Source organism: Falco biarmicus, chromosome 1 (genome assembly GCF_023638135.1).
Source record: "Falco biarmicus isolate bFalBia1 chromosome 1, bFalBia1.pri, whole genome shotgun sequence".
NCBI classification, from domain to species: domain Eukaryota; kingdom Metazoa; phylum Chordata; class Aves; order Falconiformes; family Falconidae; genus Falco; species Falco biarmicus.
Genome location: NC_079288.1, coordinates 83,027,958 through 83,054,261, shown reverse-complemented (window position 1 = coordinate 83,054,261; position 26,304 = coordinate 83,027,958). Strand labels below are relative to the sequence as shown.

The 26,304-nt window shown below is 44.6% G+C and overlaps 2 protein-coding genes across 4 annotated transcripts in view; one reads left to right on the top strand and one right to left on the bottom strand.

The window, feature by feature from the left end:
- Positions 1-15,968, top strand: part of LOC130150356 (charged multivesicular body protein 3) — a 35,163-nt gene extending 19,195 nt beyond the window's left edge. Inside the window, exons 1-6 of one of the 2 annotated variants that reach the window (XM_056341259.1) lie at positions 604-733; positions 5,349-5,409; positions 9,775-9,954; positions 13,097-13,218; positions 14,356-14,470; positions 15,407-15,968. In XM_056341259.1, the coding sequence (XP_056197234.1) occupies positions 689-733; positions 5,349-5,409; positions 9,775-9,954; positions 13,097-13,218; positions 14,356-14,470; positions 15,407-15,540 (657 nt within the window). In that variant the 5' untranslated portion in view covers positions 604-688 and the 3' untranslated portion in view covers positions 15,541-15,968. Of the gene's footprint in view, positions 1-603; positions 734-5,348; positions 5,410-9,774; positions 9,955-13,096; positions 13,219-14,355; positions 14,471-15,406 lie in introns of those variants that run through there. The other variant, XM_056341277.1, reaches the window with a different exon arrangement.
- A 2,281-nt stretch (positions 15,969-18,249) lies between these two features.
- The window catches only part of KDM3A (lysine demethylase 3A), a 31,704-nt gene continuing 23,649 nt past the window's right edge, over positions 18,250-26,304 (bottom strand). For both annotated transcript variants that reach the window (XM_056341238.1, XM_056341229.1), the window contains exons 17-26: positions 25,892-26,061; positions 24,864-25,100; positions 24,295-24,466; positions 23,180-23,270; positions 22,482-22,612; positions 21,581-21,700; positions 21,359-21,498; positions 19,725-19,901; positions 19,508-19,642; positions 18,250-18,994 (exon numbers count right to left, since the gene is read on the bottom strand). In XM_056341238.1, the coding sequence (XP_056197213.1) occupies positions 18,914-18,994; positions 19,508-19,642; positions 19,725-19,901; positions 21,359-21,498; positions 21,581-21,700; positions 22,482-22,612; positions 23,180-23,270; positions 24,295-24,466; positions 24,864-25,100; positions 25,892-26,061 (1,454 nt within the window). In that variant the 3' untranslated portion in view covers positions 18,250-18,913. The remainder of the gene's footprint in view (positions 18,995-19,507; positions 19,643-19,724; positions 19,902-21,358; positions 21,499-21,580; positions 21,701-22,481; positions 22,613-23,179; positions 23,271-24,294; positions 24,467-24,863; positions 25,101-25,891; positions 26,062-26,304) is intronic.

Below are 26,304 nucleotides of genomic sequence, written 5' to 3'. Positions count from 1 at the left end.
GGCGGCGGGTGGAGGTGATGGCCAGGAGACTCGCCGTTTGCGGGCGAAAGTGGCGGCGGGTTGGAGGTGAGCCCGGCCCTGCGGCAGGGCCCCTCCGAGGCAGGCCTGGCAGCTGCAGGGAAGCAGGCACCACCTCCGGTGCTAGCGGCCTGGCTCTCCCGCGGGTCCTCCTCGGCTGCGAGGGGGAGGCAGGACGTGTCGTCTGAGCGTCCCCTCGCACGAGCAGGTTTTACAAACGCTCTCACGGCGCCTTCCCGCAACCTGTGTGACCGGCCCCGGGCGGGTGGGGCATACCCCGCCCTGGCGTCTGCTCTGGTAACTGCAACGGCCCAGCACAAACCCCTGCCGGTCCGCTATGCAGTGCCACCGGCCTGCCGCCGGAGGGGGTGCCCGGGCTCTACGGGCCCCGGGGCCCAGGACCGTGCGGCCCCCCGGGGCCGGTCCCCGCCGGCCGCGCTGAGGGGCCGCGGGCGGGGCCGCGTGACGCCCAGCTGCGCCCCCGCCCGACGAGCGCTGGGAGCCGGCGAGGGGCGGGGCTGCTCGGGCTCCACCCACCCCTCCCCGCCCGGCGCGCACGGGCAGCGGCGGCGAGAGGAGCCGCGCGCGTGCGCAGTGCGGGTGCCCAGCCCCTGACGGCGGGCGGGGACGGGAACCCGGAAGGGCCGGGCGGCGCGAGGCGGCGGCCGCCATGGGCCTCTTCGGGAAGACCCCCGAGAAGCCGCCCAAGGAGCTGGTGAGGCGCTGGCGGCGGCTCCGCCCGAGGCGGCGGGGGGTCGCGGCTCGGGGGCCGCGGCCTAGCGATGCGGCGTTGCCAGGCGCCGGGCGGGAGCGGCGGAGAGGCCGGCCGCGGCCCGAGCGAGGTGTGGCGGCACCGGAGGCCTCGCCTGGCGCCCTCGGGCTGAGGCGGGGCGGGGCGGCCGCAGCCCCGCGGCCGGAGGATGCGGGGCGGCGGGGTGCCCCGGTGAGCCGCGTCCCGCGGGGCTGGGCCGCGGCGGCGGCTGAGGAGCCCCGGTGCTCCATCCGCGAACGGGCCGCGGCACCGCGCCCCCTCACTGCCGAAACGCAGCGGCTTCTTCCCGCCCTGGAGTGCCGGCGGGACGCTCCCGCGCCGCGGGGTGTGCAGGGCCGTGAGGGCTGCGCCGGCTGCGCTCTGGGCGCCGCGGGGTGGGGTGGCTGAGCCAGCAGCCTCTGGATTTTTAGCTGGGTGTTAGCCGCCTTCCCTAACCTGTAGGTCTCCAGCGTCGTTAGGGACTTCTAGCTCCTGTTGCAAAGTCAGGCTTAAAAATATGAGTTGCTGAAGTATTGGAACCCGGGGTTGCTTTATTTTTGAGTCCACAGACAAACTGTGTAAGCCTTGCTTCTACCCACAGTTTTCTAATGTCACAGTAAAATGAAATATTCAAGATACTGACGTTTTCGCTGTTGTCTTTTGTACATCACTACTACTGTGTTAATACAGAAACCTGCTATTTGGTGAGGGGAAGCATCAAATACGTTGTTGTCTGTAATCTTTCTCCCTGTTGCATTTTTTAGTACCTCCAAAGTTGAAGGCTTAGAAGAGCTGCAATGTCACAGATATTCCCTGCTGCTTTATAGCAACCAAGTCCCAGGGGAGCAGGTTATAGTCATCACCTGTTGGTCAGCGTTAGATAAGGAATGTACCTTTGATAGCGTACTTTCCCTTCCTTCTCTACTTGTGTCGGGGCACCATGCAGGTTGGCTATAGCTTCCTCCGTCATCAGTGGTGTTGGAAGATAATGCAGAAAGAACTGAGATTTGGAGACTGCTGCTCTCAATGGTGGGATAAAGCATCAGGCAACTGTTAACCCGCATGATGTGGTTATACTGCACTCATAACTTCTTGTTATTTCATATCTGATGGCCACTCTTTCACCTTCTGTAACTGACAGACTTGTCATGTTTTCCAGTAACACAGCGTGGCTGTGGGTTGTCTTGGAGCTGTTTTCAGAAAAGCCTACAAAGGCACTAGAAAACAGGCTTGTCTGACCCATAGGGAGAAGTGAGGTGGGTTGTCTTGCTGTCATGAGCATGCTTTTGGGTTGCAGGCTGGCGTGATGACTTCAAACGCTGCAACGGTGATATTGAGAAACCAGTAACAGTGAGAAATTTCTTTTCTCCTGTATCTAACTGCAGCTTTAGAAAGAAGTTACTTCTGCTTACTAGATGATGGGGAAACAGCACCACTTACCTCATGTCTGCCAGCAGCTGTAGACAAGATCCTGCCCCTGAGTAGGGCTAGGGAAAGCAATCTGAGCACCACAGGAGGTGGCTGGTGATGGGAGGAGGTTGAGATTTTTGTGGTGGCAGTGGTTCGCCCTGGGTTCATTTGTATACTTACTGTTGATGGGAGAGAATTTGTTTAGGAATGATACAGGGCAAACATCTTCGGTCCTTGTGAGGAGCTGCTGATACATTTCAGCCTATCTAAAGCTGGAAATCTACTATACATTTTAATGCCATGTTCAGCTTAAAAAGCGAATTTTCCTCCAGCGTGGTCCAAGGTTTATTTCAGCTTGGTGTTTTGCTGGCTGACTTTCCGGTGTGATGCAGTGCTGTGAGAAGGATGTTTTTGTTTATGTCAGAAGTGGGAGCAGAGTAGCTTTGTCAGCATGGAGTTGTGCTTTGAGTAATTAGCTTTACTTAGTCGGACAAAGTACTCCTATTCCCAGCATTGCTACCTCTGTGGTTCATAGCCCTGTCCCTGGTGTCCTGGGTGAGATTGGCAATACAGCTTCTTTACTGCTCAGTAGGTTGCTGTGTCTCATGTAACTGGAAGCGTGCTGCACTCTAGATGAGAGTCAGCAGAATTCCCTCCTCCTTTTATACACAAAACAGGTGATGAGCGTTGGGTAGACCAGGGAGTGCAGAGGCACGCAGCTCTGCCTTTATGAGGACAGTTGTGTGAAGCAGCTTATTCCTGTGCAGTTCGAGGGATGAGCTACCAAAGAGTTTTCTGCTGTCAGAATTAGCAGGGATTGATGACAACATACAGCTAGTTGTGGTTTAATGGTGTCTTTGTGCTGTTGTGCATCACAGAGACAGCATCTGTAGTTCATTTGACAATTGCTGACTGTGCTTGTACATGAAGGCTTAGTATGTGTTGGTTGGTTTTAGAATGCAAGTTGTAGAGCAGATCTCTGGAAGGTGTTAGGTTTGAGACATGACAGTGAGCCAGCCAGAGTTAAATCGTGTTTTACCTTGGTCTCTTCCCCTCACTTTTCTCCCTCTAGCATAGGCATACTCGAATGAGGGACCTTCTTAGCTTCTTATTGGGGTGAGGAAGCAGTCTGCAGAACGTATTCTGCTCTTTTGTGAAGAGTAAGAGGGGAGACTTCAGTCCGTCCTATAAGAGTTGTTTCAATTTGGGGGTTTTTCCTCCTGTAATAAAACAGGCTTCACCTAAAGGTGCAGGAGCTTTCTGAAACCCCTTCAAAACTTCTGGACACCCATAATATGTATGCATAGAGCTTTGCAGAGCTCTCAGGCTTGGGGTTTTGTGCAGCACATTTTGTGCTTGGGCATCCTGGGTGGCAGTTGATGCCGGTAGTCAAAACATGGTCTTGTTCACTGTGACTGAGAGCATTGCTTTTGAGACCATTAAAAGTCTAAGATGGTCTTGCTCTGCTGAACTCGTGCACTGAAGAGCGCTCTTTTTACAGCTTTGTTATAAAACATATTCAGGTAGATGGAGCGTTTTATTTGAATTAAAAAATCACATAAAAATCAGGGTGATTTTCATATGAAACTATTCATGCAGCCAACAACTTCTTGAATGGCCTGTGCACTGGCATGTACGGTGTGCAGGTGGATCCATGAACCATAACTCATCTTAATGCTTATAGGGTTTGTTTAGGTACTGTGCAAATCTGTGCTGCTAATAATAACAGTAGCATCAGAGCTTTCACTCTGTATTATCTTCTGATTCTTGTGTTCTGCAGCCCCTTTCTGCTTCTCAAGTTGCCAGAAATGCTTCCAGTTCTTGGTTGAATGTCTGTCAACTGGAGTCTGTCTGATGTCTCTGCTTTCCCCAGAAGGATGGGTGGGGCAAGTGGTGCTCCCCACATCCTTCAGCGCCCTGTGCTGGAGGAGCCAGGAGTGCTGGAACAGAGATCTTGGCAAGTCCCAGCAGGGGGGCTGTAGAGGGGGTGGCAGTGTTTGAACCCTGCCAAAGGTGGGGTAAGGGAAGCTGGAGGGCAGAGCTGCTGTGTAGAGGGACACTGAGCAAGCAGGGGGAATGGGCCAGCAGGAACCTCATGATATTGAGCAACACAAGGTTGTGCATGTGAGGCAACCATCCCTGCACGTAGGGGTGTGCAGCCTGGGGCTGGCTGGGCAGCAGCTCTGTGGGAAAGGACCTGGACTTCCCATGGATAATAAATGTGAGTTAGCAGTGCATGTGTGCAGTGATGAGGGCAAGCTGGGCTGTGTTAACAAGCTGTAATAATCACATTAAGGCAAGTGGTGGTTCAATTAACTCTGCTACTTTTGGCATTAATGAGGCCATATCTGCAAAACAGTGTCCTGGTTTGAGCACCCAGTTCAAGGGGGATATCAACAAACTGGGGAGAGTGTGGCAGAGGGCTCAGCAAAGTGGTGGAGTGGAGCCCATGACACAGGAGGAGAGGCTGAGGGAACTGGGCTCATTTTAGCCTGGAGAAGAAGGGGCAAGGGCCTAAAGCCTTTCACTGCCTCTAATGGGGCTGTAGTGAAGACAGAGCCTGTTGCTTTTCAGGTGTGCCCAGTGACAAGAAAGGGCTACAGCCACAGGTGGCCAGAGGAGAATTTTGAATTGAACATGAGGAAGGGTCTTCACCACAGGAGTGATTGCATGCTGGAACAGATGTCTGGAGTGGCTGTAAAGTCTCTGCCCTTGGACAGTATTAAAACTCAATGGATGAGGCCCTTGAACAACCTGAACTTGGTCCTGCTTTGAGTAGGAGGTTGGCTTGGGGTACCTTCCAACTGAAACGGGTAGTAGCACTTTTGGTGCTGTTGTCCTGTCCCAAAGTTCTTATCTTATGCTGAAATCCCCTGTGGCAAGTCCCCTCTGCACAGTGATGTCGATGTGATATGGGAAGTTAGCCAGGCAGTGAGTGCCTCTTTAACTCCTTGTTTTAATGTTAAGAGGAGTGCAATAATTGGTTGTATCTCTGCAATGTTTCTGTTATTATTATTAGAATAATGAAACATTTAAATGTCACTCATAACTTAAATCTTGTGCATTTTGAAGTGCTTCTTTTGATATGGAATGTTTAAGTTACATGAAAGTATTAAAAGCGTAGTTTTAAAATTGGAATTTCAAGTAACTCTCACTTTCTCTTTTTAAGGTCAATGAATGGTCCTTGAAGATAAGAAAAGAAATGAGAGTGATTGATAGACAGATCAGAGGTTTGTACTTACATTTCATTTTTCGTTTTTCCTTTCCCTGTCTGCCTTCAAGGGTTTTTTTGCTTTAATTGGGGGAGGCTGTGAAATCTAATAACCTGGGATACTCTTATCACATCTGGAATAAAGGAAGATGAATGTGATCCTGGGGCCAGAGTCAGTCAGTGTTACAAAATGATGTCACTGTGAAGTTCTCCAAATAAAATTTTCTAAAGAATCTGGATATTGTATGCTTCCAGTAGGACAATGCTCTTAAATCCCCTTTGATAAGATTAATTAGACTTATTCTCCAGAATTTCACCCATATTGATTTAATGAATAGTACTGGTGTGGTATGAAATTTCACATGTAGAAAGTTCTGTGGGTATGCACTGGCGTGAAGTGCACATGCTAAACAAAAGTAGCTTGCTGTCAGCTTAGGGAAATTACAAACAGAAGGAGGGGGGGACCAAAACACTTTTCTCAGTGGGTGTTTTGCTATTAAATTACAAACATCACACTTCTGAAGATGTCTTGAAAAGCAGAGTAGTTGCTTACTATTATACTGCTGCTAGTTCAGATTTTGTTCTCTCTTATGCTCTTCCCAGAATCAAAAGTAGGTTTGGGGCTAGACTTTTATTTTCCCTTTTTCATCTTCTGCCCTGCCTGCAGGATTGGTCCATTGGATGTGCTGGTAAAGGATATTTTGTGCCAGCGTCTGCTTTTTAGGCACATGCGTATTTTGAGTGATTCCTCAAGGTATACGTTCTCCCTTCCCCTGTCCATCCGCAACAACTTCTGGAGTAAACTGGCAGGGTTGATGTACAAATCAATGAGTGGGAGAATATGAGTTCGTTGGAGAGAGATGTTTGTGCAGTACAAAGTCTGTCTTTGTCTTCATCTGTAAAATGAGGAACAGGGTTTATGCCCCTTCCAGGAAAACTGATGTACAGTGATGCTCGTTTTTGTTTTTTTGATGATTTGATGAATTGCTTTGCATTCTCCAAGGCACTTTCTGTGGCTGTATCAGGCACAGGGCAACTGAAACATGGCTGGTCTTGTTAGCAAAGCTTGTTTTAGAGGTCACATCTCCATGGGAGGAAACTACCCATGTGTTTGCTGTCAATGGTTTCTTGAAAGTTTGGTTTTCTTTCAACTTTATTTGTGCCCTAATACTTCTAATGGCCTATATAGACTTTGGGTTCTGTGGTAGTCTAATATTTTGATGTGGATGTAAATCTAATTATTATAACAGCTCTAAACATGTCTGTATATGTATTTCAGAGTGTTACATTCAAAGATACAGTTCAGCTTGTGCGAGCTTAGACTAACCACCAGCCATCTGCTATTCTGACAATTCCTGTTAAAATAAAGTACAGGGTATCTTTGTAATGCCCATATTGTGCTAAGATTTCACATCTTGCCAAGTGTCAGCTGTGGAAGTATGTGGTTGTGCTGGACGCTTACCGGGCTGGCAGGCTGCTGCTGAAAGATGATAGCCATGTGCCACTAAGGTTTTTCTCAAAAATCACCCCCTGTAGTTGGATTCTGCCGTGGTTTATTATTTCAGTTGAGAATTACACAGGAAATTGCTGCAATCTTTGAGTAAGGATGCTGAGCTGAGACCTGTCTTAGTTTCCCTGGGGGAGGCTGTGGTAGATTTGTTTTGATACGGCAATGCTCGGATCCACCTGGGATGAACTGAGTGGGCTTGGATCACACAAACACTTGGCTCGTCCAGTCAGCGCAGTTACTGATATAGCAACATGCTGTTTCAAACCATCTGTCGTTGGACTCTTGCTGCTGTAGTGGTTTCTGTTTGGTGTAGGTTGCTTTTGAGGGCTTGGAAGATTTGAAGAAATGAAAGGTATCCTTGTGACTTCAGAAATGAAATTTTCAAGTTAATGTAGTTGGAGTTATACAGTGACTTTGTGCTTTACTGAGTTCACAAGTTACATTCGCAGGTGCTTCGCAGGACTGGTTTGTGCCTCTGTTGTGCATGGTAATGCTGCAGAAGGATTGGTGTAGTGACTTTGGCTCATGAGAGCATATAGCTGGCATTGACCTTCAGAGACGGAGTTGGCTGCTCTTGCATAGTTATGCCACTAATCTCATATTCAGCACTTCATCTGTGAAAGCATTCACTTGAGTACGGGGCCACCCTACGCTAGTTTGGATGTAGTAACACAATACTTGTGGTTGTTTTTAGCTTGACAAAGTGGATGTTGTAGTTCCTGAGTCCTGCTGGAGTACTCCTGGCGCTTTCTATTTTCTGCTGTACTACTTCAGCTGTTTCTTACCTGTTCTGATATGCTGGGGCTCAGCTCACTCCTGTGCCTGACATAGAAATGTCTTTGAGCTTGTGACATTTCTGCAGATGATAGTGGGAAAGCAGCAAGGAGTGTGTTTTTCTGATTATGAGCCTACATATTTCTGCCAGTACTTTAGGATAAAAATGCCATTGAATGATATTGAGAGAATGACTCATCTTGAGTACAGGGCTCATTAACTCCCACATGAGAAGCTGTGTCAAAGTCTCCAAGTCAGCCTGTGCCAAAAAGTGTGCATTGATGCCTTTGTTTTTATAAAAGGGCACTGATTCTTGCCTATGTGTCTGGTATAAATCAAGAAGATTCGAACAAAACCAAATTTGAATAAAGCCTTTGCTAGAAATAATTGTTCTTGTGGTTATTTCCTTCAGCCCTTTCCAGGAAGGTGAGCCTAACACTTACTACATGAATTCTCTATTTACTTTAGGATAATTTTTTGTGGATTCTTAGGCCCACATTTCATCAATGGCTAATTTATTGCTGAGTATGGAAGAGGGAGGAGGTTGATAATGGAATCATAGAATATCTCAAGTTGGAAGGGACCTATAAGGATCATTGAGTCCAACTCCCTGCTCCTTGCAGGACTGCCTAAAATCGTATGAATTACGAATGTCATCACTTGTTCCTGCATTTCTTACTCTGTGAGCTTTTTGAGGTACCTGGCTTCTGCTGTACAGCCAGCATCATCTGACAAGGCAGACATATGAACAGTCACATCAGATTTGCTAGAGAAACCTGTGTTATTTAAGAACTCCCATTTGGAGTACAATGTTTCAGATCCAGCTATTTGGTGCTGATTGAGTATAGTCTCAGTTCAGTATTCCTGCTCCAGTATGCACATATAAAAAGCTGTTGAACGAAGCTGGGTGCCAGGAGAGTTTGAACAGGCTGTTTTAAGTTATATCTAATGATTTACCAGCATACTAGGTTTTCCTGATAAATTAATCCATAGCTTTGGTGCCAGCCAGCCAACTTGTAATGTGAATGTGCTGTTTAAATGAACACCCGGTGCATGTGTGTTTGAAGTATGAGCAGTAGGAACTCAGGATCTTAACTCCTGAAGTACAAGTATAGATTTGGTTGGATATCCAGTTGAGGCTCAATGAGTTGTGCCTGATGGAGGAAATAAGTCTGTCTGCAAGGATGAAGGCCTTTTTTGGCAGTAATTTAACAAATGTGTGGTTCTAAGTAACTCTTAAAGTCGTGGATGTGCCCTTAAAAATTCACTATATAAGTGGTTATGCTTTTTTTTTTAAAGACAATGTATATCTAAAACTTTCTAGTCTCTGTGAGAGCAGCCTTCTGCAATCTTTCTGAATTTATTTTTTTCAGAAAAACACAATTCAGAGATTTAGAAACAGTGACAATTTTGCATACAGCAGCCCTCAAATTCACCTGAAGGTGGGTTAAGCTTTGGGTGGGTTAAGTTTAACCACATACGGGTTAAGCTTTGAATGTAGTCTGACAGGTAAATATTTTACTAGTAAAATGCTTGTCTGTCTTCTGAGACTACTAGTTTTTAACTCCTTGTGACAGCTTTGTTCCCTCCTGGTGAGGTGGGGTTACCTGGTGATGAACACGAATGAGGTAATCTTGTAAGCAGAAAGTCAGTAGTCTTAAACTGTGTGTGTATGTATTTATATATATATATATATTTATGTCAGGCTGGTTTAATAGTTGGGAAGTTACTCTGAAGCTGTAAGTCAAGTAGTGATCTCAGAGTACTTTGTTCTTACTGGACCTTTTTTACTTCTTAAGAATTCATCTTAGTCAGCTCACCTTCATGTAGAAATATTCCTGGACAGACCTTTACAGTACTCTTAACTGCAAAGGAAATTAGAGCTGGATGTTCAGTAATGAGAATTTTCCTATTCATATTTATTTGCATTAATCAGCTAACATGTAAATCAGCCTAGAACAAGGCCTTTGAGTAACAGAGGGAATCTGAAATCAAGCAGAAACAATTCTTTGTGTTGAAAATACACCCCAACAAATGACTGGTTTATCTTCCAAATTCTTAGCAGCTTGTCACTGTTTGTTGTGTTTTCCTGTGCCCCAGATATCCAGAGAGAAGAGGAGAAGGTGAAGCGGTCAATAAAGGATGCTGCCAAAAAGGGTCAGAAAGACGTGTGTGTGATCTTGGCGAAGGAGCTGATCCGCTCTCGAAAGGCCGTAAGCAAACTCTATGCATCCAAAGCTCACATGAACTCTGTTCTCATGGGGATGAAGAACCAGCTTGGTAAGAACAACTTCTGAGCCCAAGTACGATGACTCCTCTAGCATTAGAAGTGAGGTCTGGGTTTCCATTTTCAGAGTCAAGGTCAAATGCAGGCAGAGCTTGAATTTGGAAGCAATCTGACTCTTGTGAAAGGCAGCGCGTTCCAGTGAGCTTCAGGACCCAGGGAAATTCCTCCTGTAGCTGGCCCAGAGGTGTGAGGCTGCTGCAGTTCCATGCCCCTACATCCAGCTAGGCTGAGCACCTATTCCCAGCAGGCACATACACCCACACATGCTCACAGCAGTGCCTTTACCAGCACCCGTGTAAACGCACGGCTTTCACACAAAGATGAACAGCACTGACAGCTCAGTCCTGGTCTTCCTCTTCAGCTGATCAGGACTAAGGTCCACTAGTAGAACGCATGTGTATACATGCACACAATATATGGGTTGTTCCAGGCGCTGCTCTCGGATGCTTGGCTATCCAGCAACTGGCCACAGATCTCCGCCTCTGCCTGAGCTGCAGTAGGCCTCTGAGGTTTGTGTGTTCCATGGTCCACTTCAGTCCCTCCCATTTTCTACCTTTGGCTGTTCTCCTAAACATCCCATAATTAAGTTTCTCATGTTCGGTCATGTTGCTGCAATTCCCTTAAAAGAGACGTAATAATTTTTTTGTGAGTCCAAACATGCTCTTTTCCCTTGTCATACCGAAAAAAACCAACAAAAAGAAAACCGTCTAGACTTCACTTTGTAAGTTTAGAAGGCAGGCATTCTTTGTTGCAGCGCTGGGCACATGGAGATCAGCATTTCAGATCATGTGCGCCTATCTGACCAGCATTCCTGAATTTATTGCAACAAAACATATGTATTCATCCTATTTCCCTGCAATCTAATACATATTACAGCTACTTCCCCAAAATGATATATATATATGCATAAGGCACTTGCGTATGCACATTTTGCTCCTGGGGGTCTGTCTTAGCATATTTTGAGACCCCTGGTGGTCAACAAGTTGGTGAACTTCAGCTAAACTTCCTTGGGGAACATGCACACTGCCTGTTCTTTTATGACTTGGTTTGTTCTCTGTGCTGTATGGTTTTGACTGCAATGTTCCATTACCCCACTTCTCTATTGTTATATCCCAGCTGTCTCGGAAAGCTTGTTACGTCCTAGTGAGCTTTTTCAATAGGTAGAGTTAATCATTGCTTTAGTTTCAGCCTCTGTTAGTGATTTCTGTTATCTTAATTATATTGCTCGCATCCCATGATGAGTCCTGTGTCCCTGTAGGCAAGAACCCCTTTCAATCCGGAGGCCATTTCCCTGCTGCCCTGTCTGGGTGGGTTTCCCACCCTGAGCTGTGAAGTAGTTGGGGCACTCCCAGTTAGCTTCCTGGCGTTCCCACCCTCATTGTTCCCTGCAGCCTCGCTGGCTCTCTGTGTTTTGTCTGATTAGCTGCTCAGCAGATAATCTGACACCTCTTCTCAGCACCTGAAGGTTGCAGTGACATGAGAATCACGTGCTCTGAAACGGTGATTTGGGGCACGCTTTCAGTGTGTGTTCCTAAACAGTTTGGATGAATGCCTAATGTCCCTGTGTCCTTGTGGAGCCTGTTGTTACAGATCCTCTCAAAATCTGTAATAGCGAAGTTTGTTTCCTTCAGTAGAATCCCCTTCATCTTGTAAACTGTTGTTCATCTAGCAAGTGTCTTAGGACACTTTAAGTCCTAAATGGAAGTGAGGGAACTGCACTTTTCTGTGGTGGGTTTGAATCTATTTGCCCTGTGGCTTGATACCTAGCTCTCTGTAAACCCTGCTTTGTCCTTCGGGCTCCTCCAGTACCCAGGGTATTTGCCTCATTCCTTATCCACGTCAGCAATCTGTTGTCATAGATTTCCTGCAGTATTTTCCATACCTTAGAGTGTTCCAGCATAACAAGAGCAGAGCAGAAAGCATTAAAGACAGGAGGGAAAGACTTGGTGGAGGTTAACACAGTACTGAAATGTCAAAGTACTTCCCCCCCAGGCTAGTATCCAAGCCAGGTGCTAGTAGATTTTAACACTAGATGAGTGATGAGCCTGGAGTCGTGATGTGAACCTTAAGCCCAAAGTTATGACAGGTCCAGTATGCGTCCAGTATATCTCCCCACATGCCTCATTCAGGAAGGGCCATCCTTGCAGCTTGAGATGTCCCTTAAAATGAACACTCAGAGCAGCCTTCACCTTATTACTGCTACCAGAGTCTTCATCTTACTGAGAATGTTCCCTTACGCTTACCCAAGCAACAGGAAGGGATCTAGAATTCAGTCTGGGGTTTGTATTAACTTGCTTCATCAGGGGGAAATGACCGCTAGAGGCAAGATTTCCATTTATTAACATTGCAAGTGTAAGGCTCTTAAATAAATTATTGAAATGAAAAATAATATATGCTGTGCCTTCATTTTGCTTCATTAAGGAGTGACCATTTTATACACAAACAGGTAAGTTCTCCGTGATTAGGAAGCTGCAAAGTTAGATGGCAGAATTTAAGAACCTCAGAGTACCCTTAATTACTGCGTTTTGGTATTGATGTAACAACATGTATGAGGAGAGTTTATAAGCTATGTTATGAGAATAGCCTCTGGAAAGAGTATTGTTAAATTCCATTTAAACTACACTTATTTCCAGGTTATTTGCTTCAGTATTAATTTTCTAGCTTACTTTTTGCTATAGAGCTATTGGATTAGAGTTTCTGCCAGAGTTAGTTTCCACTACCCAGTGTTGGGCAGAAGGTCCCTAGTTTGGGCAGCAGGCAGGCGTGGAGCTGGACTGTAGCTCTGCCGGTGAAACCCTCAGCCAGACCTCTGGCTGCTGAGGGGCAGAGGCAGCAGCTCCTCAGAGATCTTTTTTATGAACTGGGTGCAAGGGGGTTGAAATCTCTCTGCAGGCCAGCTGGATTGCTCCAACTAATCATACAGGACTCTTACCTTTGCTGTAAACATAGTTATTTCAACGTGGGTGGAAGCTGAGCTTTTCCAGGAAGGTACACAAGAATGAAGGAGCGGGATACCCATTTCCTTTTTAAATTGCCTAAACATACACAAGTTTTTGTCCATGTAGGGAGCATGTAATTTCTCCACTTATGGTGGTGCAGGGATTGTTCAAGGTTTTCTATACCTCTCCTTCACAGCTGTCCTAAGAGTAGCGGGTTCATTGCAGAAGAGCACAGAAGTCATGAAAGCTATGCAAAATCTAGTAAAAATCCCTGAAATCCAAGCAACGATGAGGGAGTTGTCCAAAGAGATGATGAAGGTAAGATCTATAACGTAAATAAGACTTGGGTGAACAAGAGGTGGTCATTAGTGTGCTGTGCAATCGCTTAGGTGGCCCCTTTGTCGGAGAGCTTGTGTAAGCTCTAACCAACAAATTATAGCAGCATATTAATAACTGGGGGCTTTCTAGGAAGTTATTGTATGTGGGGGGAAAACTCTTGACTCAGTGATGCTTACAACATGTTCGGTGTAAGGCTTGAAGCCGAAAAAAGCTGCTCACGTTGATGATGGAAGGAGGAAGATCAGTCCCCAGGTAGAGCAGTGGCAGCTTGGTCATCCTAGTCCAGGGGCTGGGGGAGACCAAGGCTCACAGCAGGATTCACGCCTGTGCCCAGGGACCGTTGGTGTCCTGAGGGAGATTGAGTTCCCTGCTTTCAGGGATGAAAACATTCATGAAGACCTACCACAGCCTGTTGTGGAGTGTCAATCTGGAAGTCCTGTCTTAGGTGAGATGGCCAGCCCGATACTGGGTTTAAAACACCTAGCTTCGCGTCTTCATGTGATGAAAGTGATTTTAAAGTATTTAAAGTATTAAAAATTCTCTGTCATGGTCATTATCTTTCCAACTACCAAAATTGCTTTGCTTTTTCCCTTGCCACTTTAGACTGTTTAGTTCAAATCAGTTTATATCTTAATAATTTTACAGTTGTGCACCAGAACAATTTGGCCAGATCTAGGTTGCAGGCCCTGCAAAAAGAACTGTTTTCAAATGCAGGTAGAAAAAAGGAAAGCCATGCCAAACACTCAGCTTACAGCATGTGACACGATTGGTACCTCATGACTGAAGTTCACAGTTGCATTTCACGTGCTTGGAGCAGGCTGGCTTGTCAGTGTTTGGACACGCAGCAGCAATGAATATTAGCTTGAGGGTTTCAAAGCGAGAACACCTGTATTTAATCCTCAGTTTTCTTACTGCTTTTCCTGTGCACCAGTTGTACAGATGCCTGCTTAAATTGTGGGTGGGTGTGTTGGCCACCCTTATGTGACAGGGCAGCCCCAAACTGGAAAGCCCAAGTAGCCAGCAAGCAGTTTTTAAATGCCTCACTAGGCATAGCTTGATCTCGAAGGTAAGGGGTGCGTCCTCTTACCCTGCTGCTGCCTTTTTGTTTTCTGCCAGGCTGGTATTATAGAGGAGATGCTGGAGGACACCTTTGAAAGCCTGGAGGATCAGGAGGAAATGGAAGAGGAAGCAGAGATGGAAATTGACAAAATCCTTTTTGAAATTACAGCTGGTGAGTTTGTTTGTGCGGAGAGCGAAGCCTTGCCCACTCTATTCAGTAAGAGGCGGCAATCTAAATCTTCATCTATTCTGCCTTAGCCGCGTGCTCCCAGTGGTGTCTTTGCCTTCGCTAATAGGCAGAGGGCTCTGACAAACTGGTTTCTCAGGGCATACTGGCGGAGGAGGCCAGTGCGGGTCAATACAGTATGAGTAATGCGTGTCAGCTGATGCCTGTGCAGTTCTGTAATTGAGGCTTTAACAGAGCAGTGTTTGCACAGTGAATCCTCTTAACAAGGTGAAATTCATATGATTGACTAGATATACTGTTATTCATGAAGCCAGGAGCTAAACTTGGCTGCATTGCCTTGGGTGTTGGGCTGTGTTGTGATTCCTGGCTGCAAAATGCTGTTAGTGTCTTGTTGGGGGGAAAACAACATCAAGCAAACAAACCCTAAACCAAAACCCCACCCAAACCCCCAGCTTCTGCCTTACAGCTCATGAAGTAATGATCTGCTGGTTGAGCTGTTTGACTTAGTAATGCTTGTTCTTGTGACACGGCGTGACGAATGTGAGTACCGAAGCTGTGCTGAGCTGTAACAGGCTGGAAGCGCAGCTCCCCGGCTCCTGCCCTGCTGGTACCTCATGCCCAGCCGCTGGCTTGTTGCCCTCTGGTTTCTCATGTCCTGTTTTCCTTCCTGTTTCCTGGCTGGGCGGGCGGTGGGAGCCCCCAGGTGAGCAGTAGCCTCCACCCCAGCTCCCCGGCAGCACAGAGGCTTGGGGAGGGGTGGACAAGTGTCTGTCACCGCATCAGCCAGCAGCTGATTGAGTCAAACATTTTTTGTGTGTGATCTCTATCAAAAGTGACTGAATTATTTCTGATGTGCCCGAAAGCTGCTAATTATTAAATGAAGACCTGATGCGCACTAATGAGCCTGTTTGTTGTTTGCAGGGGCCTTGGGTAAAGCACCCAGTAAAGTCACAGATGCTCTTCCAGAGCCCGAACCCATGGGAGCGGCCGCTGCTGTTGACGAGGAGGAAGACATCGAAGCGATGCAGTCACGGTTAGCTACCCTCCGTAGCTAAGGACGAAACGAATGTGTATAGTTTGCCTTTTCGCAATGGGATATTCTGTCCTACCTTCAAAATGCAAAACTTAATATGTGAGAATACTTTATGTAATATGTATATATATTATTTTTTTTTTCTTCCTGGGGATTGTTATTCCCTAAGAAACTGCTGTAATATAATTCTCGGGGAGTGCAGTCTATAGAGATTATCTTACTGCTTTCTGTTCAGGCTGTCTCCCCTGTGAGAGGCTGCGGTGAAACGATAATAGTGGTGTAACGTTATGTATTTTAAGATATGAAGTCCTGAAATACATTCTTAGCTCCAAGTAGCATCTTTCCCTAAAAGGCACTTCGGCTTAATCTGCTCCCCAAAACCTCCAGTGGTGTAGTATCTTTGTTTTTCGAAATCACTACGAATTTTATTAAAGCTGCTCTTAACATTCACTCCTGTGCATCGGTTTAATCTGCATCACTTTAAGCTCTTTTCACAAACAATATCCACCAATAGCAGTTCCCTCGGGTTTTCTAACACCACTTTCCCCCCCCCCCCCCTCCTTTAGCACATAGTTAAAGAAAAGCTCTCAGTCAGAGCAGCTGTTAAATAGCTGCTCTGTCCAGGTATGGTGTGTTCCAGGGAGAGATGTGAAAGTGGTGGCTGCTCAGCAGGTGGAGGCGGGGGGTGGCGAGCAGTTTTGCCAGCCCTGGAGGCAGCGGCCGGCTTCCCCTGCCCTGGATCAGAACAGGCCCTAAGACTGATCCTGTGTAATAACCTCCTTCAGTCTTTCAAGATTTGTAAAAATTAAGCGAGGTTCCCCCCGGCCTTCTGAGAGCAGCTGCAGCAGAGCAGCATTTGTTACCCACTTTGCTCCTCTGCGAGCCCAGTTAATGGAGTTCAGTGGTTTTACAGACAGTTGCTACACGGAGGTTTCCAGCCGGTATTTTGTCAGTCACTGGAGCACGGGCCCCAGGGGAGGTTGCTGCAGCTATCCCCGCCTTTCCTTAATCATTCTGGGTACTATCACCCCACTGTTGCCCAGCCGCAACTGGTGAAAAGCCATCTGCTGCCTAAATGGCACCTTTTTAGGGTCAAAGGAGAGGGGTGTCTCTTCTCAAGGAAAAAACTTAATGTGAAATGATAAATTATTTTGTGTTGTGAGTCACAAAAGGCAGTTTGCAAAGCAAGTATCTGCTGTGTCAATGCCACAAGAACCTCATCGGCAAAATGAAAGAGTTTATAATTTTAAGGAAGATTTACCAAAAGAAAATGAAGCCTGTACCTAATTGTATTCCCTCAGCAAGGGCAGAGGAACAGGCAAGGCACACACCACCCCCAACTCCGGCACAGGAACCCTGGTGCTGCAGGGCTGGGCACTCACTGGGAGAGCCCTTCCATCCTCACCCCAAACGCAACAGGCAAATGGGACAGTTTGTTTCTTGTGGTCTTAAAAATCCAGGGAGGACAGATCAGAAAAAAATTAAAATCAGTTAAGAGTCAGTAAGATTGGGTAGAAAACAGTGCAAGAAACCCAGGCTGAACCGCAGCACATGGGTGAGAAAGGCCAAAAATCCAACTTCAACAACAGGTCTTGTCATACACATGTGTGCACATCCAAGATGGGTGTGACTCCTTTCCTTCAGAGGTGACATCCAGCTAACGCTCTGCCTTCAGGGACCCTTCACTACTTCAGGCACAAAACGCCAAATGAAGGCTGTGTTGCTCTTCCCTAGAAAAGCCAGCTGAAGCAACTAGAAACAAGCCCCACTACTGTGCGTTGAGTTGGAGGGAGGTTTTGGCTAACACAGGCACAACTGAAGCTAGCAGCGCCTCCCTTCCTCACCTAGCATTATGGATCTTGGCACAGGCAAAGCCAGCTGTACATGTCACCTAAAAGACCTGCGGCTCTGTCCTGCAAAGGGACTGCCCTGGGGGCAGGGCCAGGCTGCTGCACATGGCACCCCCAGAGCCAGAGGCAGCCACCTCGCAGCTGCTTCACTGAGGGTTTGTTCTGCGGCTGGAGTTGCGCTGGGTGCCTGCTTCTTGAGGGGAAGGAGGCAGAGGCGCCTATTTGCAGTAGACAAACCTCCTGTCACACTTTATGCTAACTGAAGAGACTCCTACAAGTCACTGCATCTGTTCCACTTCAGATCCTGAGGGATAGGTAAGAGCAAGTTTCTTTTTTGGGGAGGGGAGCTCAATGTAGCAGGTGAAGTAGGATGGGGAGGGGAATTTGCACAGAGGTTGTCAATTTGTTACATAGAGTTCAGAAAAAGTAATTTCTGGTTAAGGAGGAGGTTCCCCCTCCTACAGCTACCCCTGCGCATCGCAGTGCTGGAAAGGACGCTGAAGGACAGAAAGGTTCATTTACCTCCGCTGATCTCATGAGCCCAGAGATACACTTTTCCACTCTTGACCCCTGTGACTCTTTATGAAGATGTTTTCAGTCTTTCTCCAAGCAATTTTGGAGCAACATGTGTGCCACTGAACTGCAAAACTGACTTGATGCAGACCATAGTACTGGCAGAGAAGCAGCAGTCAAGCTAAGTCACACTTTGGTTACCTAAAAAAAAAGCTATTAACAGGTCTGGCGCTGCATTCATACCCTAAGTCTTCAGATGCTTTTAACAAACAGTATATGATACATAATTTTCTTTTGCATTTCAAAGCACTGCATCAAATTAACTACATTTTTAAGAGGCAATTGAAGAAGCCAGGCAAGGAACAATATTTGAAATAGAAGAATTTTATGTAGACCATTCAGTGTTAAAAACCAGAGAATCAAACATCAGTTCAAATTAAAGAGCAGTTTCAAACAGAGGACATTTGATTAAAAGCTTTTTTTAACATTTAGAAATTTAAATACATTTACCTAAAGATGGTTAACCCCCATCTCTATGTTACTATACAATAGCTTAAAGCTACTTTTAAATGCTAGTTCTATGTTAATGTGAAATTCCAGAACTGCATTCTTATTTTTATGTAAATTGGTTATGAAACTGGGTGACTCCCTACTTCCTCCCACCCCAAAATAAATTTTAAAAATTGGAGCTTTACAATGTCTTGAGTAATATTTTTCAAATGAGTAATTTGGAATAGTTTCTGACAGTTTTATAGGAGGTATTTTGTACAGTTCGGAGAGCAACTCCATATAAAGTTCTATTGCAACCGAGCATTCACAGTATGCCACAGTCCATACATATTACTACATATACATATCAGGTTTGTAAACATTGGAAGAATACACAGAACATAGTACCACGATCCTCTGGTACTGCTGAAAGGAAGATGAGGTAACATTCATATAATCTCAAAGTCCACAGAGGTCCTGACTGAGTAGTTAAAACAGCTGCCAACGCTTCTGTTTCATAGTGTGTGGTTAAGGCTTTCTACCTTACGGTCTGCTAAGGCTGGATTCGTTAGCTCTCAGTATCCCAACTGCATCTTTAACAGCGTGGTATATCACATTCTTCACCTAGGAGGAAAAGGCAGCTGCTTAGTTTTACGAGTAACAGCATGGTTAGGGTCACATCGGAAGACTGACGTAGAGAACACACCTGCACAGCTTTCCCACCTCCCCACAGCCTACACAGCTCCCTTCCAGCTTAAACACCCTCACCTGCACGACCTTCACGCACATCACTAACTTGTGAAAATAAGGCTCATCCTAACAGGGTATAAACTGACACCCTGTAGGCCTGAGTATTGCGAGTTCAGCTCAAGGGAAAACAAAAGAAACTGAAGAAGAAAACAATTCGAGAGAAGCTTCAGAAGGCTTCCTCAAAACTACTAAAAAGCTGTAACAACTCAAAAAACTTACTGAAATTCCTCTTCGAGACCCAATGCATCAAAGCTGATCTGAACATGAAAGCAACTTGGGTTGTGTGAACACGTCCCCTTACAGGTTTGGTGAGGGTTGGTTGTTGGTGGGGATTTTTTTTGAAAGGGTTAAGAGGAGCAGGGGTCATCTGGAGCACTGGTGAGTTACCTGCAATTTATCTTCATGGTTCGTATGCGTATGCGACAGATATCTGAATTCCTGAGTAAGCCAGAAGCAGTGTTTGACATGCTCTGGGGATACAAAGTCTTCTGCAACTTTAATACAACTGTACAAATTATGCACCTAGAGAGAACAAACAAGCATTAGCCGTGTGCTCAGAAGGCTGCCCAAGTGGCCAGGCTGTAACAGTCTCCCTGGTCCTTGCCTGATGCGGAGCTCCTGCTGGAATGAAAACTACGTCTCCTAGAAACTGTACAATAGCCCAGCCTTGAACTCCATACTCTTGATGAAGGCGTTTTCTTAGTGATCGGTCCAAGTACCAACTCTGATCATGAATGGGATCATGGTCGACGGGGTTTTCTTGACCTTGTTCTTCTGCAACCTGGAAAGTCAGAAGTTGACAGGTATCACCATATACCAGTCTTACTGGACAATCAAGACCTATCCGTGGTGTTCCACATAGACACGTGCCAGAGTGTGATTTGCACCATGGGTTCAGGTATAAAAGAGTTACACAACGAAAGCTCTGGATTCCTGTTCTGTCCTTACTTTGTCAAGGCTTCATCGTTTCTCAGCCCCTCTCGCTTTACAGATGCGTTGCAAATGCAAACGCAGGAAACGCAAGTAAACCCAATTTACAGCGAGAAGAAACAGAAGGGCAGAGTGACTCACGTGTTCAGTGGGAACTACCATCATATATGGATCAATACTCTTACACTACTATAGCCTGTAGCTGGAGGAAACTACCGAGTGTGGAATTCAGCCCCGAGGCCAGCACTAGCCAGTGTGCTTGCTGACCAAAACAGAGGATGCAAACTAGATTTTCAGGAGATACAAGGCTAGGAGGCACAACAAGCACTTTAGAAGGGAAAACTGAGGGCTGTGGGGAGAGATTTCTGCAAAAAGTTCCAGTATAAATCCAATTTACTGTGGCAATCATTTACACCCAGGACTATAGCCCCAAAACTTATTGGGCAGGAGATAAACAGCTTGCTTCTACTCCCAGACAAGCTGCTGAAAGCCTCACACCTGCAGGTAAGTATGCTACAAGGGACCAAGAAGAGGTGTGAGGCACATCAAAACTCAAAATGCCAACACTTGCCAAATTTGGTATCATGTTTTATCAAGTATAAAATTTGTTCTTTGTTAATACTAGATCTGCTGTAGCCTCTCTAAGCTTCTGCCCAAAACAGCTGTCAGGCCAACAAGGCTGACTGTTGTTCAGATCATCCCATTTATTCTTTTAAACATCAACGTACTAGCTCTTTCCACTTCTAGAGCACCAAAGATGTCCCAGAATTAAGACCAACAAGAACTCTGGACCATTTTTTTTCCTGAATTTAAACACTGAAACAAGCCCTTTTGGATACAGTATCCCATCTTTACTAAACCTTTAACTCCCATGAAAACATCACTTGAAAATTCCCTTAATCCAAGCCTGATAAAGGTATGGGGAAAAAGAAATGTAGGAAAAGGGAGAGAACAAGGAAGAACTTTATGTACCACATATTGTTCTGACACATCCCAAGAACATCTCCCATGCATGCTTTTAAGAAGGATCTAGTTTAAAATTAAAACTGTGGTTTTGTTTAAATCTACGCCAGCTATTTGTTACATAACATTACTCGTGCTATAAGAAGTGTAGGCAAAAGTGATGCATCTACACAGAGGATAACTTCAAGCTTCAACTCCCTACCCTCCTCAGATCCTACAAGATTCATGGCACAGTAGTTTTGCATTGAATACAACTCAAGTACATTTGTTTCCAGAACAACTGGGATAGAAAGGAGAAGAGTTGTCCACGGATACGTATTTGCAAGCCCATACAGAACGGCTTACCTTTTTAAGGAATTCACGGATCTTCTCTGTATCTTTAGCAGCATAAATGTGCCACAGAGCGCCAGGTTTTTCTCGACTTTCAGTAAAACGCTTAATTGTCAATTCATCAGAATCGCCATCTTGTATGGTTTTAAGTACTTCTGTGGAGAGTAAACATGAGCAGTTACACTAAAGGAGATTCCCTCCAACCAGAAATACCCTCCCAGAACATAAAGACTTTACCCTCTTCTTGGTCAGCCTGGCCTTTGGGGATACCCACATAAACCATAACATTAGCAGCATCAGACACATCCAGATGGAGATTTGTTGTGCCGTATTTCCTATCCTCTGGTGTTATTAAGCCTGGGAGAAGGAAAAAGAGAAGAAAAAAAAAAAGCAGGTACATTAGTAAGACAGAAAGAAACCTTATGCCACTCTCAGCAGCACTATTTGAAAGGACCAGAGAGCTTTTACTTTGATCAGCAAATAATTCCAGTACAGCAATAAACTTTACATCCAGAACCTTGCCCCATCTTGTTTGTGTCTTCCCAAGTGATCTGTATCTTATATATACGGGCTAGGTATAAAGTTATGTTTAAGTCCTGCTAGAAAAGGGTTTTACAGCAGTTTAGAATAAAGCATTCTCAGAAAGCATTTCTGTTTCACTCTAAAAGGCAGCTGCTACAGCGTTTACTAGCCAGGATCTCTTTACTGGCCATGATCAGGCTTAGTTTTAAATGCCTTCTGAGTAACAGCAGATGAACTAGCCATGGAAAGAACTGCTGAAGAAGAGATTAAAAACTAGGCGATACAGCCCAAAAAGGAGAATTAACGAAAGCAATACAGCCAGAAACAGCAAACAACAGATATATGTGGCCAGGAAAGAGAGGCGGTGTATGTACATGTGGAGCAAGTTGCTTGGAAGACTGGAAATAAGTATTATTGACTTGAAACCACCTGGACAAAAAACATTTAATAAAATCATACAATGCTCTGGATATCACTAATACCTGTAAGTAAGCCAAAGTTTGGTTTTCATATCAATGGTATATTATCTACAACAACAAGGATTCATTTAATTCACAGTAAATTGTAATTTGAATGTGTGGTCAACATGACCTTTGGAGTGAAAGAGATTCCTTACCATATGCATTGTACATCTTAGGGCCCAAATCTGGTCGTACAAAATAGTTGGGAAGTCGAGAGGCAAGGTTGAGCTTGCCACCTCTCCTAGTGTATTCCGGCAATGGAATATTTTTCATCAAATCATCAAACCTAAATTAAAACAGCACATTTCATGTTAAGAACTGATTAAAAGCAGCAGACTAAAACAGACTGCAACAAAAGCTTTCTCCAGTCAAAAACCTGTACTCCTTCTACCAGGGGTTTTACTGGACACCATGAAAAGGAACAGAACAACCAAGATATAGGAATATAGCAGATAAATAAATGTAACTGCTCTGGAGTAATGCTATTTCCTTGTGTAATTATCTCAACTAATATCAAACAGAGTAAGTCAGAATACTTAAAAACGTTTAGCAAAAAAATAAGCTTCAACAGAACCTTAGATTTCAAAATGACCCAGGCTTTTGGGAAGCTTCCAAAGTTTAACCAATCATTAGCAATTTTAGGTACTCACTTTACCTGGCAATAAATACAACGAACTATGTAAAAATTTATGATAAAACTTGTTTAGCATTTCAAGCTATGTCAGGCATCTCACAAAATTGTTCACACGCGACCAACTGCTTCTCAAAGCTGAAGCAGGTGTCAAAATGTAACAGCATTCCATTATTCTGAGGGTGTACCACACAGATGAACAATTTCTTTGTGAATTCATACCGGGAAGGCATCATATCTCTGAAGTCTTCTCCTGGAGGCCAGTCTTTAAGCTTCAACACCATTGGCTCTCCTTCTTCTGTTCTCAGGCGACCTATTGTCAAATATTAACAAGTCTTAGGTTTTAACAGTTGTACAACTCAAAAATCTAAAAGATCAAAACAAAGAAATCTTTATCTTAGTTTAAAATCATGTTCATTTCACAACTATGGATTTAGAACTAAAGACAAACAAGTTCATCTGACACCACAGTTGGGTATTATTGCCGTGACAAATGTGTGATGACAGGAGGTTTCAGACTAGACAAGTAGCCTTTGCCAGCTCCCCTGCCCAAACACTTCCTACAATTTAGCTCAGGCAACGGTCTTGTATTTGATGTTAGAGTAGCTGATGACAGAACCAAATCTTTTCAAAGATCAAGTAAAAGAAAGGTGCAAGTGAGCCTTCCAGCTCCCACTCTTCTTGCCCCAAGTACCAAGTTCCATAAAGTTTGCATCACACAAACAGATGAAGTAGAACTCCAGAAGCCATGGCAAGTATTAGTGCTCCTGAAAAAAGTTTGTTTCCACCTACGAGTGAAAACAGCACCAAACCTCATGCTCATCTCCTTTCCCCTGCCTTTGTGGTTGTGGTTTTGGGTTTTCCTTGGGGGTGGGGTGTGTGTGTGTTGCAGGGTTTTTTGTTGATTTTTTTTTTTTTAAACCAAGTAACTTTAGTTCCTTAGGAACAAAGGACACATGTAAATTAAAAAAGCAAAACCCAATTATCCTGTGAGCAGCAACCCTACACACGCTCTTTTATGTTTCAGTGAGGTGGGCAGAAAAGCTGACAGGTGAACCTACTTACTAGGAAGATCCCAGACTTTCCCAGAATGCTTCCCCAAAAGACTAAAAGGCAGCCAAACATACTTTTGAAGGACAGTCCTCTGTAGGGCTGGCAGTTTCGATCCAGTCCACCATCCCACATACATGGTGAGAATACATTGCAGACACACTGTCCAGGATGAAAAAAAAGCCTGGAACATCTTTTACACTGCTTAAAGATGACAAATTCATGCTAGGGCAAAATTACTGCTGCTGAAAGTTTTACATGGTGGAACAAGAACTCACAGTACTTACTTGAAATATCTTCAAATCCATCCCAGAAATCCCCTACAGTAGCTCCAGTGATGATTTCATTGGTCCTGCAATTCACCAGATCTACTTCCTGTTGGCCAAATTCCTTCCTAAAGGACTCAGGTCTCCAGAGGTCTGCATTTAATTTGTGATGCACTCCTGACACCATTACAGGCTGTGAAGAAGAGTAATACATTCTGAAGAATTATTAAACACCAACAATTCTAATTCCAACCAGAACAGGGTAATGCATAAAATGTACTGAGCATGTGAACACAGGCACTTTGCAAACATTGTATTTTCCAAAATAAATCCTCTTACCAGAATTATGCCATGCATTTGATCATTCTTTATTTCAAACTGTGAGACAGCTTTTTATACAAGCTTTAAGTTCAGCAGAATGCTTAGAAACTGATTTCAAATAGTAAAATATACATCCTTTTATCCAAGGATTTAACTGTTAGTGTAGTACGTTTTATGAAGGCTGAGCATTGCTTATCATTGCAGTAAATTTGTACCCACACTTCAATTAAAGGGCAAAGCACATGAACTGAAAACCCAGAAAAATTTACCTGTCCCTGCTTCCAGCACTCCCTGAAGACATTCCAATTACTTTCATTGTTGGGATCTTGAAGACATAGCAAGCGGTTATCACATAACCAGTAGTGAGGCGTATCAAAGCCCATTATTGTAGGCTTTATAGTCAGTCCTTGAGGCTTCTTAGGCAAGTCTGTAATGGTTCTATTTTGCACCAGAGAAGCAAAAATGTCATCAAGGATTTTGGGTGTAGTCTTGAGTCCATTGTCTGTCTGGTTTAAAAAAAAAATAAAAAGAAAGAAAAAATAACAAAAAAGACAGTGGTGTACTTTTCTGTTGCCTGGTCCTGCAGACTTAAGATAGTTGCCACTTTCAAAATTTTTCACTTGAGCTCACAATCATGCATAGAAACAAAAATCTGCAGAACTTTGCTGCCTAGAAACTCACCATCATTAAATGCCAATGCCATTGCTGACATTCTGGCATAAGAAGTTCTGCTCCGATTTACATTTCACCAACACTGCAGAAAACCATGAAATACAGCATGGAACAGGACTTTCTTTATATCAAAGAACTGAAATGCAGTTACACCAAGGAACTCTCAAAGCCATGTTTTACCCCACCATTTTGAAGTCATATCTATAAGAGCAAACAAAGCCCAGGAACATCTGAAGTGAACCAGTCTGCAAATGAACTATGAGAAAGTCACTCACCCACCACAAAGATGGAGGGAAAAACATTCTAAGTTCCTTGATGCTTATTTTTTGAGTCAAATGGACATGCCAATTAATACACCTGCCACACACTAGCCTAAGTAAATTAAGCTGCTTTATCAGTCAGTCCCCTGTCCCTCAACAAGCAAGACTTGCTGATAGTGCCACTAAGCTGCTACTCTAGAAAGCACAAACTGGAGCAACACAGAAACTAAATTAAGTCCTTTTTCCCAAATGAAAACAGAATTTTACTTACTGCAATAAACATTTGTGGTAATTGTTCACAGGTTTAGAACAATAGTCTAAGGCTGGTATCAACTCAAACCTGTAAAACGAAATTTTTCACATACCTTTCCTCCAGAAGAGTTTAACAGATTCCGGAGGAAACCTGTGTTATTGTTGCTCACAGGTGTTAATATTGCACTGTTGAATGTCTGCAGGGCTGCAGAAGGCTTGGCTAAAGTAGGGAGTGGCTGAAGAGGTTTATTTTCATTCTTTGAAATAGGTATGAGGAGTTTCTCTGAAATGAAGAAAAGAACACATCTGAGAATGAAACAAGAATTAATCCTCTGAATGAGAAGTATATGATTTGGATTAATTTTATTTAAGGTAACGAGATACTTCTATATGCATACACATAAATATGCACATATATATATTTATAAAAATAAACCCCTCCCCTCAATACGTGTGGATGAAATACTCCTTTTACTTTCTTCAATACTGCAAAGTTTTTAAAAACACGTCTGAAAACACATTCTCA